The sequence below is a fragment of the Lepisosteus platostomus genome, chromosome 17 (genome assembly GCF_059453375.1).
Source record: "Lepisosteus platostomus isolate fLepPlt1 chromosome 17, fLepPlt1.hap1, whole genome shotgun sequence".
In the NCBI taxonomy this organism is placed as follows: domain Eukaryota; kingdom Metazoa; phylum Chordata; class Actinopteri; order Semionotiformes; family Lepisosteidae; genus Lepisosteus; species Lepisosteus platostomus.
Window position 1 is genome coordinate 17,423,897 of NC_142627.1, and position 15,303 is coordinate 17,439,199.

At 38.2% G+C, this 15,303-nt stretch overlaps 1 protein-coding gene across 2 annotated transcripts in view; it reads right to left on the minus strand.

The window, feature by feature from the left end:
• Positions 1-2,770: 2,770 nt before the first annotated feature.
• Positions 2,771-15,303, minus strand: part of ttc7a (tetratricopeptide repeat domain 7A) — a 92,191-nt gene continuing 79,658 nt past the window's right edge. For both annotated transcript variants that reach the window (XM_088609530.1, XM_088609532.1), the window contains exon 20: positions 2,771-3,584. In XM_088609530.1, coding sequence (XP_088465656.1) covers positions 3,366-3,584 — 219 coding nt within the window. In that variant the 3' untranslated portion in view covers positions 2,771-3,365. The remainder of the gene's footprint in view (positions 3,585-15,303) is intronic.

The following is a 15,303-nucleotide window of genomic DNA, read 5'->3' on the forward strand; positions in this document are numbered from 1 at the left end:
TGTATAAGGGGAAAAGCATGAGTGATGGGACACGCAGTGGTCACAGGGGATGAAGACAGTCATGGACTGCCATACAGAAAAGCTGATAAAAACTTTTTTACGGAGAGCAGCCCAGTTTCAATAACGAGGTTCCCTATTTCACGAAAGCACAATTCACTTGTGAAATCATGTTTTACAATTACAAGCAGACATTTATAAGTTGTCCAATGGCATGTTTCCATTATTCATTCACTAATTGTCAGTCCTCTTATTCTGGTAGGGGTTGTGGCAGATATCCCTCAAGGCACATTTTCAATAGGAGTTCAAATTCTAATTTAGCTGTTCCTTTAGAAAATACAGAATTCTATCATTCCTCAAGGAATGATAAATCTTAGGCAGTAAAAAGTTGCTGGCATCATTGTTCTGTGTAAACACACTGAATGCTTTCACTTCAAAAGCCTTTTGAAAATCACTCCTTCCACTATTAAAATCGACTTGTACATTATTGTGTTTTTAGCTTTAAACCTTACACCATTTTTTCCAGCCCATAAAATGTCAATGTAATCTTATGCAAACATTTCTTCATGAAGTCAGATAAGTAATATTAAGTAATCATTGAAGTTCATGGAGAGAGAGAGATGAGCAAGAATTAACAAAGACCATAACAAAGGCTAAAAATGATTTCATATTTAAAGTTATACAAGATTCCAGTAGATTGTACAATTATGGAACATTATATTAAAGGTATGAACTACCTGAGGCAACAACCAACAATCTGATTTGAAATTTGACCTATTCATCCTGAAACCACAAAGTCTAACCTGTAAGATTTCAAGAACAACGCAGACAAGAAACAACAAACTACCAGTAAGATGACAGTAGAATAAAGGATAATAAGGCATAATAAAATGTGCTCTGCGTTTGTTTCTTCATGATCACAGCAGCAATCTATTATGTTCCACTATAAAAATGGGACAAATATAGCTTAGTCTTGTATATAACCAGTACTCAGTTGCAGTGCAATACAGCAGGATGCACACTGATCTCTGATATTTTAATATGCCTCAATATGCCAGTCATTTCTGGGTACTCCAATTAGCCAGCGCTTCACTACAGAACTTCCAGCCCACCCCAAAATTTTTAATGTAAGTTTTATTTAGCTGCCAGGTGGCTACAGTGCTGTTATTCGGACTCCTGTCTCAGCTCAGGGCTTGTCCGCAGGTAGCACACAGTACACAACAGCCTGGTGGACACATTATGATTCATGACCTTTGCTCAGTATACTCTTTCTGTTCGGCTACAGAAACAGGCATAACAAGTCCCTCCAGTTGCCCTGGCAACCAAAAACACTCGTTGCTATGGACCAGGTGATCTATCAGCTGAACGTCATGCCCTGTGATCAGCTTAAAGTTTATTTGTTAGTTTTTCCTTCTCACAGTAAGGAGCACATATTAGCCTGATAATCATTTGAAGTTGTACAGGCCCACAGTTATGTATACAATGCATCAAAAAATAACTGTGATTTTACAGAAGCTATGCATTTATCCTTGGATGAGCTGTTAGAGCAGTTTAAGAGAATGGCAGAATAAGATAGGTTAAAATAAGAGAAGGCCATTTGAAACATTTTCCTTGTTTGAATGAATCCACATATGGATTGAAGATCACATCCTGATGTTTCTTTAAGGGTGCCAGGGAATCAACTTTAAATATACTTTGATGCTAAACATACTTTGTCTTAATTTTCAATTTTGCCCTAAGGCTTTTAAATCTGGTTCGCTTTGACAAATTCTTTCAGTATTGTAAACATTTGTGTTGTACCTTGCAATTTGAGAGAAAAGATATTTAGTTCTTTCAAAGTATCTGTCTATCACAATGCTTTTCAACCAGGAATCATTCTGGTCACTCTTCTTTGAACTCTTTATAATGCAGCAGCATTCATTTTGTGACATGGCATCAAGAATTGTACAAATTATCCAAAACACCATCTCGAGTACTAGTAAACACTTATACATTGCTTGTCTTTAACATTACATGCTGTGTGATTTTAAGTCCAGACTACAATATTACATGAATATTGCTAAGCTTACCATGACTTTGCATTTTATATGCAAGCAGTTATGGATGTTCTTTTTCAAAGCCAATGCTCCTACATGAGCCACCATCACAGGTCCCTAGAAAGCAACAACACACTGTTGACTCAAAGATACAACCATAAGAATAGCTATACGTAAGAGGAAGCCATTTGGTAGCAAAATCTAGCAAAATGTGGTAGTAGCTTATTGATTCAAAACTCTCATCCAGCCAATTCTGGAAAGAAGCCAAGGTATCTGCTTCAACAACATGACTGGGTGACTTGTTCTACATACCCACCACCACTTCCATGTAGTTTCCACTTGTGATCTCTGGTTTGTGTTTCACTGTTTAATCTTCACTGCTCAGAGATACGGGGGCTCTGTTCCTAGATGGACCTTGTCAACCTTGTTTTCAGGTACAATGGTCAGGCAGCTCACGGTTTGGGTCTTCAAGCTGAAATCAAAGTCATGAAGGGAACCAGAATATTGCAGGTTGAAAACTCCACATCAGGTAAGTGAATATGCAGATGTTAACATGTTCATTGGTTGGATTAACTTGAATCAGTTTTTCAATAACCACCACTATATCTGTGCCTTGTGTGGCATGTCCGTGCTGCGTGAACTATTTGGGTCAAAGGACCCAAAGCCCAAAAATAAAATGAACAAAAAACAAATAAACTGTAATTAAACAATAAAGGCCACATAACCTTACACTGTAATACATGTCATAATTAGCTATTTATTGTCTTTGGAATGATATATATATACAGTATATATATTTTACAATAGCATCAAACATCACTTATACTGGTACAAAATATTGCCGGAAAATGACAATATCTTTTTTTGTAGCAGGGTCGCAGACATTGTATTGCACAGGCATAACATATCTAACTCAATTACACTGAAGACATGACATTATTTATAACATTTGCCATTAACTGGTGGTTTACTGTACATCTGCACTGCATGCTAAAGTCTGGCATAACTGTCACATTCGCATCTCCTCACTCAAATATACCCCAACCAAGTCAATGAATTAAAAAGATGCCCAAAACATTTATAACTCATTAAATTTAGTTACTAACAAAAATCTGCATACTGTATTTATGTACAGTAAAACACATCTGCATAGAGTGATACGTTTTGATGTTCAGTACATCCTGTATAGTCTTTTGCCAGCAGGAGCTGCACAGGATCCAGGCCTGTCAGACCAAACAGTTTAGTGTCTGACAATGAAGAAGACGGCAGTGGAAACAGGCTGCAGGAGGGTTCATACGGCTGTGCGGGTGTGTCGGTGGGGGTGGGCAGCCTTCACAGCTGGCGGGGGATGACAGTGAAGGGCACGATGGGGCAGCTGGCCTCCAGCTCCAGGGCAGTAAGGAAGCACTCAGGAGCCTGGCTGCTGCCCTGGGCCTGCAGTGCCTCTCCCAGGCTGCTCCACGCCTCGTGGGATGTGCTCTGAGCCTGGACCGCATCCCTCAGCAGCTTCTCCCCGAGCCCAGGGCGGCCAGCCCGCACCAACAGCCGGCCCTGGGAGAAGAAGGAGGGGGCAGATAGAGAGAGAGAAAGGGAAAGAGGAAGGCCGATTACTGCACTGTTACTTGTGTAGTCTTTTTCCTTCGTTTAGTTTATTGAACAGCACAGAGCTCTTTAAACTGCACCAGAGTTAGCTCCTTTACATGTATATGCTCTGGGTAGGACACAACCAACAAGATACAAGACAAAGACATATAAAATACATTTTAAGACATATACCCGTAGAATGATAAACAAACATGTATATTACAAATGGTAAAGTGCACAAGAATAATGGCATGTAAAATCAATATATTAAGTATTGCAGGAGCTACATTAGAAGACAATGACTTATGAAGATCAATGACATGATGTTAGTCATTAAAAGATACATGGTTACAAGACCAATTTGCTTTAAGCCATGACTTCCCTTTAGTTTGAGATTTTCTGCTAATAATGTTTTACTCTTGTATTTGGGAGAAAAGTGAAAGAGCGAAAAACAGAGAGTGAGGACTCGCTGACTCAGACTCTAATTGAACATGTGTAACTAGTGCATGTTTCCGTGTCTCAGCTGGGAATGGATCCTGGTCAATGGCGAACTCGGAACACACATCGTCAGTCCCTAGGCACAGGGTAACTCTGCCTCGCCAAAAGACCAGATCCTCTGCCACGGCACTTTTACACTTGTTAGATTTCAGTGAGGGGGGAACGTCACTTCTGGAACTTGCTCAGTGCATGACTCCTGTTAGACCTGTCATTCCTTGCAGCACGAATCCTCCATTCTGCACAGACATATCCACAATGTACTTTTAGGATTCGAAGCAGTGAAAGTGGAATGAATCCATTTTTCATCCATCCATTTTTTAAACTGCTTTGTCCAATTCAGGGTCATGGGGGAACTGGAGCCTATCTCGGCAAGCAAAAGTGTGCACACCCTGGACGGGCAAACAGACACAGACATGAACACACTCTCGCCGAGACCAGTTGATTTGTGGGATAACACAAAGCATCTAGGGCTAAGACCATCTTTCCTAGAAGCAGATTAACCTACAAGTATGGTTTTGGATTGTGGGAACACTCTGAAAACCTCTACACAAACACAGGAATAATTTACAGTACAAGCTCCCCTAAGATCGTACCCCAGGTCTGGAATTGAACCCAGGCCCCCAATGCTGTGAGGAGCAGATGCTAATCATCATAGCATTGTACCGCCTGTGGCACCAGTCCATTTCTGGAAAAATATCTCAGGATTGCTGTTTTGGGTAGACCTTTTGTCCACATTTCTGTTTAAGTACAATGACTGGATTAATTTGTCACATGCTTGAGGTTTTCATAAAATTGGAGTGAGAAAGGAAAAACCTGCTTAACAAATCATACATACAAAAAGGTACATATGATCCCTTAAACAGCGTAGTTCATGGAGAAATATACAGACATTAATCTGATGCGTATTATTTAGTTAAAGTAATTGTATCAAATGAGCTGTGCCGTTAAAGCTATTTAAACTGCAAAGCAGCATAAATACAGTTAATACTGCTGCCAGCATGCAATCCTTTTTGACAAATTTTAATTGTGCACATACTTTTTCACAGGTCAGTACCATGACTGCTGTGTATCTGACAGACACAGATAAAGTGAGATGGTTAGAGAGGAGAAGGAAATGATCAATGAATGACAGAGTTCATATTTGTGGCTAGAGAAGGCCACCCACACATCCACTCCCCAAGGCAATGACTTAAATTCCTGAAATACAGCTGAGAAAAAGAGTTATTGTTAAAGAAAAGTGCAAAGCGTCTGTAAAAGAAGTGTAGCCACAGTATTGTTTAAAAAGCTATAAATACAGAGGGATGACTTTGATGTCTGTAAGGTCAAGCTGCCAGACAGAACATCCTGTGTGATACTCTGTATTCTAAAACAGAGGCACCTGCTCTCCCTTGGTAATTACTTTAAAAAAACAGCCAATCTGCAGCACATGAAAGTTAAAGTGTACCTCGGGCTGGTGGGTGCACAGGTCCAGTAAGGGCTGAGCTGCTGCCCAAACACATATCTGTCCAGCACCGCAGAGAATGGGCCTGGAGCCAGGCTGGACTGTGAGCAGGTGGTGTGGGTTAAGAGCTCAGAGCCTCAGGTCTTCCTAATATTCAGAAGATGTACCCCTGCAGAATAACGGCCTGAGTTCTTAGCTGCAGTGCATTGCAATGTCTGCCACCCCCAGGCCAGCTAGCATGCTTGCTATGTTTAAAGACTGCCAAACAGCGCTGAAAGACCCCTCCCCCCTAAACATCTCAAAAGGCAGCAGAACATAAGGCTTATGTAACTGTAACATTTCAGTGAAACCCACGTGCACAGTACTGTGTGCACGGACATTGATATATATATATAACATGTTTAATTAGAATTAATCCAATCAGAGTTAAAAGGTGAAAGTCTGCCAGCTGCAATCTGTCAAAAAACGTATACAGTATATATTACAGCAGAACTTATTTTTAACTCTACTTGCACCGACATTGAAATACATGTCAACATTATACTGTAGGTAGAACAAATACATCTGATAGTTCTTTTCACCCTGAGATAAGGAGTTCTGTTTTTCCACTTCAAATAATGCTTTCCTGATCACCTTCCCAGAGATGATATCTTTATAGTAGTGATTTATTGTTTAAAAAAATGTGTATCTGTATTTTGTCTGCTGCTTATTTAACATAAGGGGGTGAATCAAATAACATAAAACTGTGGATATAAAAATTATAATCTGATATATTTAGTGTCTAATCTTATTTAGAGAAAAATAGCTACTTGTTGGAACTTTACTAGCCCACTTTACTTGCTCTGCTTTATAATCTCATTCTGTAATATGAAGAGAACGATCAGTAAATTAAACTACATCCAAAACAAGACTACATCTTACGCCTATACAGCTCACACAGCACACAACCAGAACGCAGATGATGGTATGATACTGGACATATTCTGAAGTTGTTCTCTATTTTGTTAATGTGTGTTTACAGGGTCTCTTAAGCACCACATAAATCTCTAGCACAAGAAACAGATAAGAAGCCTCCAGTGTTAAAGGCTTGGGAATTACATAAACTAATAACTGACAAGAAACACAGAGGGAGTGGCTGTTTATCGTATTCATCATTCACCCCTGATGCTTTATTGTGTTCTTCTATTACTGTTGATTAGGTGCACTGAAATAATCGCTTATTCACTCTGTCAGTCAGCAGAGAATTGCCCATGGGCATGCTTTGTGAACACAAGAGCATGAGGAAATGCTTGGATTGTGTTTGTTTAATGTTTTCTTTGAAGGGGGATCTGTTTCTTGTGTAGTACAGAGAGAATAAAGCTCTTGTAAGGCATAAAAACACAGAGCAGGGCTCATTAACACACGGGGGGCCACAGCTCACAGTGCAAGTGAGTGCTAGCACCAACACAGGCTATTACTTCACAGCCTCTCTGACAATACACTGACTGGCCATAGCTCATTATTACACAGTTTTTAGGCCCAAATTCTCAAGCAGCCCAGAGATGAGATGCACATTTTCTGAAAGAAACAAGCAACTAGAATGAAAGCAGTTTTTTAGCAATAGTTGTTGCTTGCTACTTGCTTCTTATACAATGCTACAAATCTGTGACTATTGTTTTATTTTAAAACTATAAATTTAAAGCAAAATTATATACACCTTTTTCATATTCAACATGACATGTGAATATTAATTTGGCAAAATGGAATGACAAGTCTGTAGACGGACGAAAGGTAATTAACATTAATTCCCATAACTCATAGTGATTACTTACTCTCAAAACACACTGTAACCCTAAAAGGTGTTTCTTGTAAGACAAAATCTGTCTATCCATCTACTAGAAGGAACATCCTTGCAGACTGAAGTGGGATTTGAGAGCGACTGTCGCAATGAATTATGGGTGTGAATATGAAATAGCTTTTAGCTCTTGTATCAAAGTGGGAGATGTTATGTTCTAAGTACTAATAACTAATTAATATTCATGCCCATAATTAATATCTGTCTGTGTCTGTTTTTAAATCTGTGTTCTAGTAAAAGGCTCATTATTTGATAGCAAAAGGTTTCAAATTATGGTTATTAGATAGCTGCCCACATTGAATGGCCTGGTGTACTCATTGAAAATGACTTCAGTGCAGATGCACCTTTTAATAAAAGATGACAAATGCTTTCATCCTTCAAAGAACTCCTTGAAGCTGACTGACTTTTCACATTTATGTTTATTTCCTCACCTCCTTGTCAATGATGAGTTAAAAGGGAATTTGATTGTGGGTTTTTTTATCACATATGTTTAATAACCTTTTACTTTGAAAAGTGCAGAGTTTGTTCGTTGAGGAAATTACAATTATTTATTTCTATACCATTATAATTTGTCTATGGTATTGTTCTGAGAACACTTTGTTCTAGAACTTGAAGACGCCTTGTCTCTCTGGGACAGACATAATCAACCTTACCTTTTCTATCTATTCCATTGTCAATTCATGATTACTTAATTAACCTTTAGCATCAGGATCTACTGCTTAATTATCATAAATATGGAGTGAAGTCTTCCAATCAATGCATTGCATAAGTCAAAGTTGCTTACGACTGATTTTCATGCCCCGGTCTCAATTAACATGATATGGTATAAGAAGGAAACTAGCTTACAGTGTTATATGGGATCACTCCAGTTAGGGCATCTCTTATGACTTTCACTAACCCTCTACACGGACTGGACTGTAAATGTCTTAATCTGTCTGGGAGCACAGGCTATCTACTTTCAGTTGGAGATTTTTTCTCCTACAAAGATGTCCTAGTTTCACACATTCCAGCTTCATGTGACTGAGTACCAGCGAGCAGCCAAGAGACCCCCACAGCTTAACAGAAAGAAGATGCTCAGGCATGAGGCTTTCCAATAACAATCCATTCCACCACGAGGCAGGAGCCTGCACCAAAGATTTAGATTAAACCAAATAAAATACTGTGGAAAACACGGAAGATGTATTATAATTGTACAACTAGCATACAAATTAAATTCATATCCTACAAATATGATACAAAATGAATTCATTTTTGGGATTTGGTTAGTGTCATAGTTCAAAATGAAAGTTAAAAATTGGCACATGCCAACATTTTGTGATTTTGTGAAATGTTGGCGCTGTTTTACAAATGCCCTGGTGAAGCAATTGGATTCAACAACTCAAAGACATGTTGGGCTGAACTAAAAGCAGACACAAGCTAAAGTTTGCCTCATCAGTACTTAAATGGGTCTTCCTTTAAGTGGCAAATCACTGTGACAACTTCTCACATTCTTTTAACCCACTCTATCAATAAAAAGGATTTTAGGCCCTGTTTTCTGAAAGAAACCCAAAGTCCTTCCTTTTGTTCCTACAGTTCAGTATCTGTAAATGCACTGTAAGTAAGTGGCAGCAGTGAGACACTGTGACCTCCAGTTGCTGAACTACACTGAACATACAGTATAGAAATGGAGTATACTATTTGGAGATACAGCATACAGTATAACTTGATTCTGAAAATATACCTTTCTACAGCATAGATCCACCAAAGCCATCAAACTCTATTATAGTATTTTGGACATGATGCTTCTCTAGGGTAAATGGCACAGAACAAATACAGTCCACAAACAGAGAGCACAAAAAAAATCTCACAGTCTACTTCTACTTCTGTCTTTTTAAGTCCTTACAGTTACCTTCCCCTAAGAGATGAAGACTGTCTGTTAGACCAGCTTATAACAAAGATGTCTGCCACAGTCTGTATATTTTCTTATTAATTGGGTGGTAATTCAGAGTTTTGAGCATTTAGAGATGTTTCTTGACGTTTCAAATGTGTTAAAAATGATGTTGTACTGTGGAAAGTCAGGGAAGCAGAGGAAGAGATTCCACGGTCTTCATTAACCCCAAGACACACTGGAAAAATAAAGAGAACTGTGAATGTTTTCTCTATGAGTACATCTAAGCAACACACAAAGTATTTATACAAAGAAAATAAATGACATATCCTCATTACTGGAGATTGTATTTCTGTGATATTGGACAGTGTTTGCCTTGTGCCAATGCTCTTTTGCTCTTGAAAAATTAAACTGTTAAGGACAAAATAGTGGAAGATATTCATTATCTCAAAGACTTCATTATAATGATACAAATGTAATAAAACACATTACCAAAATGTAAAAGTGAATGTAAATGACCAAACTGTACAGTTAATGTAAACTACATAGCCAAATTAAACCCAGACAATACTGTCTGTCCTTCTCTCCTTGTGATGTACAACATTTCAAAAGGAAGAGTCAGGATAAACCTAAGACAGAGCAGGAGGATGGAATCATAGACATGTGCTGCTGAGGGTTAATCACACACAAGAAAAGCTCAGTCTGTGCAGAACAGTACTACATATTGCCTGCCTCTCAGGCTTCTCTCACCTCTTAATTGTGCCAAATTCAACTAATCTGCCTTCGAGCTCAACTTTACTGCTGACAGATACATAAAACAAAAGGCACTGCTAACAATTCCTCCACCAACACATAGCAGCTACCACTATGGACTATGCTATTTGCATAGCACTTGCTCATTGCACAGGCAGACCTATCAGGCAGCATCAGGGACTTGCAATGTGATCAGTATTAAAACCGATGACAGCAAAAGAGGTCAGCAGAAATCTCCTGCCTGACAGAAGCTGTCAGCAAATATCACTGCTTCATAGGATAGCTCCAGAAACCTTCCTAGAATTCACCACACAAGCACAAATAAGACAGAAAATACAATTCTGTTGTAGAACTGGGCAGTTTTCATTGAATGTTCTCAATTTCAAACACCAACAAGAAATAAATGCATATCCAATTAGAGGAACGATGAGGATGATTCTGACTGTGGATGTCTTTAAATCACAAATTCACACCTGACATCACAAGCCTCTTTCACAATGCCAAATATAAATATCCTCTTCCCAACATACTGTGAGTTTAGCAGAAATGCAAACTGGAAGGAATAGAAAAGGAAGAAAAATCTGTCTCCTTTCTCTCCCTGCAAAAACAAAAAGAAATGCAACTCTGAATGCAAATGAGCATAAAGGACAGAAACAGCCATCCCGCCATAACAGTTAGCTTGTGCTGCTGATGCTGCTGTCTTTGTCGTTTCAGAGCTAATGAGTAAAATGGTCCTGAGATTGGAAGTTTGGCTGCAGCAACTGCCTGTGACAGGACCTGCAAAAGCCAAGATACTTGTTATCACAGGATCTCTCACACATCAGTGGCTCAATCTAATGCAGATTGGATTGGAAGATGGACAAGGGAATTTTGGTTGTGGCGTGCTAATCAGAGCACATTATTCACAAACTTGTATACATGTCTCATTGGCTTGTGGAGCTGGTAAGCACAAAAACAATTGGATCATGAGGTGTGCTGTGTGACAGAAATACTAAGACTTTGATTAGCTTGACACACACCTTGCTGACTGTGTTTACAATGCTGTTTTTAAGTACTATGTTTCATCCAGCTAAACTGATTTGTGCATGGAATTGCAGGAGCCATATTATGTCACTTCCAGAAATCAATCCATTCAGCAGTCCAAAAAACATTTACATGGACAATGCTGATGCAAATAATCTCAAAATAACCCATTTCCGAATCCTCAATTGTGAGAATACAAAAATAAACTGTTACTAATATTATGTTTGATCTAACTTTATGTTTTCATATACAGTATAAGAAAGTCCCTTTTGAATACTTTGAAATTAAGGATTGCTTTTCACTTGAACATAAACAACTTGAAAACATTACCATCTCCATGAACGCAGAACATATTGGCTGTATTCATGACTTTTTAAAAACAAAACAATCTCACTAAAACTAAAGCATTTCTTCAGCAGGAAACGTACAAAATACTTTCAATAGATTGAAAATCAGTTCTCTGAAACAAAGCCTTTCTTTTCATCTTTCCAGTCCATTAAAAACAAAGTGTTCAGCTGTGAACTGTGAATTTGCAAGGCTCTGTTGAAGCACTGCAAATGTTCAAGAATTGGAAAAACAAACAACTAATTACATTAATTACAGTGTGCCTGTTGAATACAGAATACATTTTTAAACATCAAAAACACTTTGAAATCCTTCAAGGCAAGATTTTTTTAGGAATGCAAACCATACTTTAGTGTTCTGAAACCAACATCTGAGTCACAATCAGTTTTTAAGAAACAGAAGCAGGTTTTGGCATACTAGATAATCTTCACAAGTGCATTAAAGTACATTTTAATTTGCATATTTGATTGTAACTACCAGATTTAAGAGTTTAAAGTTTTACATTTATCCACCATATGAAAGTAGTGAGTTCATTTTGATTTTCACATTTTCAAAAGACAGGATATGGTATTGAAATTCAGCACATGTCTGAAGTATGTCAGGCTGAAAAACACGTAGTATCTATGAGTTTAATTTACATTGGATGTACACACTGATGTACAGATTAATAAATCAATGATACTGGGTGTAGAGTGTTGCTGTGGAAGAATTATGTATTCACAAAGAATTTTTATTTTAAGAGTAAGCCAAGTAAAACATACCTTTTTTATGTTCAATTCTGAAAAAAAAAAAACTTTCAGACTTTCACATTTATTAAAAGACCTCTAAAAGGGGTTATGGTACATATGAAAAAATGTAAACAAGGTGCAGCATTCAATGCCCCTTTGAAAATAAAAAACGTATCCATCTGACAAAGGCAGTAGATGTTGCAAAATACAAAGTGACTGGCTGACTGTTGAGGAGTTATCATCTATTTGTCCTAGATTTGTCCTAAACATTTAAAAAGAACTAAGAACAACAGAACAAATTATTTAAAAAATCACACTGCTTTTTGCAAAAAGGGCTTAAAAGACTATGCAATGTTTCAGAATGCTTAGTTCTAAGGAACTGGAGGACAGTGTCTAAAAAAACATCAGGACTGCATTTTTCAAGAAGTAGGAAAAATGATGAGGTCAGCATTTCACTGGCACTGTTCAAAACGGAGGACGATATTTAAATGATGAAACTACAGTATGTGTCACACACACCGACTGAAATGTGCCGCCTTCATTTGCTTTTAAGCAAATGTACAGGCTGCCTTCTCTAGGTCCATCAGGGGATGGCCTGTTAAAAGGATCCACAATCAAAGGCCAGGAAAGTACCGTGTGAAATATGCATAGAGCTACAATAATTAGACCTTGATGAATCCCTGATGAAACCTTTTTTTCTTACCTGTTCATGTAATAAAATGAGTGCATTCATACAACAGAAACCTTAAACTTGTACTGTATCTTCATAGAAACTGTATACAGAAAAAACTGAAGATACAGTATGGAGTATATAAATGATTATAAGATTATAAAGTTAGATCAATGATTTGGACTTACAGGAACTGTGTGTAACATAAATTATTTATATGGCAGAACATGCTAATGCATGCACTACACATACATTACAGGCGACCTTGTAAAATTTGACCATCTTGCTCTAGGTCTTCTCTTATTATTTATACCAGAGGCTTCCTAATGTCCCTACAGGGCTGATTCCTGTTGATTGCAATCATATTTCAACTTGAAACCATGAAGCAGGGTTAGGGAATGAGTATAATAGATATTTTCATTTTTAATAAAAACTCACCAAAGAAAGTATCTGTGAAAACACTGAGTGCCTACTAGTACTTATCGAGTACACGGCTTAGTGTTTTGAAACAAGCTGTGTAAAAGTGTAGCATCTGTGCAGAGGTAGAAAGACGCACACATGGATGTCGTGTAGATTAGCTGTAATGGGTCAGGGGTATGAATATCACTTAGCTCTCATCCAGTCACTACAATGCTATAGGAGATGCTGTCACATTGAGCAGCTCTAATAAAGGTGAAACAGCTGTCCTTTTCTGCTAACACTGGCAATAGATGTGCTGAATGTGAAGCCAGGTAACAATTCCATCTGCTCTAATATTGTGATTGGACGAAGATCTTGTTAATACTGATATGTGTAAATCATAAAGACAGCATTCTCTTCTTAGCACACTTACTGTAGTAGGGTGTTCCTTCTAATATACAATATGTTACACTGTAAACTCACACACTGTATATACTGAATATGACAATAATGTTTAAGGTATACTTGGAACACGGAGACAATATTTGTAACACTTAATCTAGAGATTCAGCCTCTGTTCATAGTGTACAACACAATGTAATAACAAGAACAACAACAACACAAATAATAATAATGTCATAGATGTAACTAAAAATGTATTATGCAGTATATATATTATTTACTTAGAGATATTAAAGCAGTATTGAAACCAATACACCTTGCTGAGTTTAGATACAGTATGCAGGTTTATTACAGATATAGAGCAGTGGCTTTGCTTGCAATGCAGAGACAGCAGAGCTCCTCACAAGAATGGCCTGATATGTTAAGAGTGCACAAGGAAGTGGGAATATCTGCCTTATTTCACACATGAGCAGGAAAAAATGGTAACACAATAAAACAGTCTTATCAGATAGTGCTAGGTCACACATCAGTCTTTCCTTCCTTGTCACATTCCTTCTGAGTGATTTTCAGTGTGGTTCTCCAGCGGAACACTATTTGAGGAATTTTCATTAGTCAGATCAGTTGTGTTTTGTAACCATGGCGAACCAGCCAGGGTAATGGTTTAATGAAGTAGACGTTTGTCTGCAGCAGACTGTGCTCAGTAAACAAGGTCAAGGTTTGAAACTCGGATACACAGGAAGCCCTGTTGAGTTGTGGGAAAAGTGTAATCCTGACACTCCAGGAAGGAGTTTCTACAAGAACCTTAACTTCATAACAACCTGCTCTTCTTCTTTATTATTAAATAAAATGTTCTTACAATAATAATACTAACTTACCGACTCTGAATGTGAATTATTTTGAACTTCTTGTCCTACAATCATTCAAGACATATCACTGTACATGTGAAATCGTATATGCATATCTTTGAACTTGAAAAGGTTTATTTCATGCCGAAAAGAGAAGTAAAGAAACACAACATTTCGGCTGTGGAGCACACCCGAAGATGGCTCCACGGCTGAAACATTGTGTTTCTTTTCTCCTCTTTTCAGCATGGAATAAACCTTTTTGTCTTTGCAGCCTACACATGCGGATGCAGCTACCTTCTTGAACTATCTTTGCACTTGTTAGGTTTGTGTTACGTTATCTTCACTTATATTACAAATATTGCTGTGAATATTTTTGAATACACAGGTGTGTTTTTACTTGAGGGTGTATCAGGAAAGTGTGCTTCACCTCCAGCCCCAGGTAAAGGTCAATAGAGAATGACAAATGTCTGACTACCCCAGCAGCCATCCATTGCTGTGAAATCTATAAATACAGACTTTTAATAAAACAATCAACAGCAATCTAATTAATTGATCAACGCTTTTAACACATCAGTCAATCCATCCATCTATTCTGGGTTGGAATTCCAGAAACACTCCATAATCCCATGGTGAGAGCACTCATGTGCTCTTTGCTGCCAGTCGGTGTGTGAGTATTTGTTGGCAGGCGGCAGGGCAGCTCGTTAACAGCTCTTCAAGGGAACAGCTCGTCCCAACGCGGTGTGACAGGAGCTGAGAAAACCCCCCTCAGTCAGCATGGCGTCAGGAACTGCAATACAGCACTACAGCACTGCACCACTGCCTGTGTGAGGGAACAGCACACACAGGAGACAGTGCTGCAAACCGCACAGCTCTCTCCATTA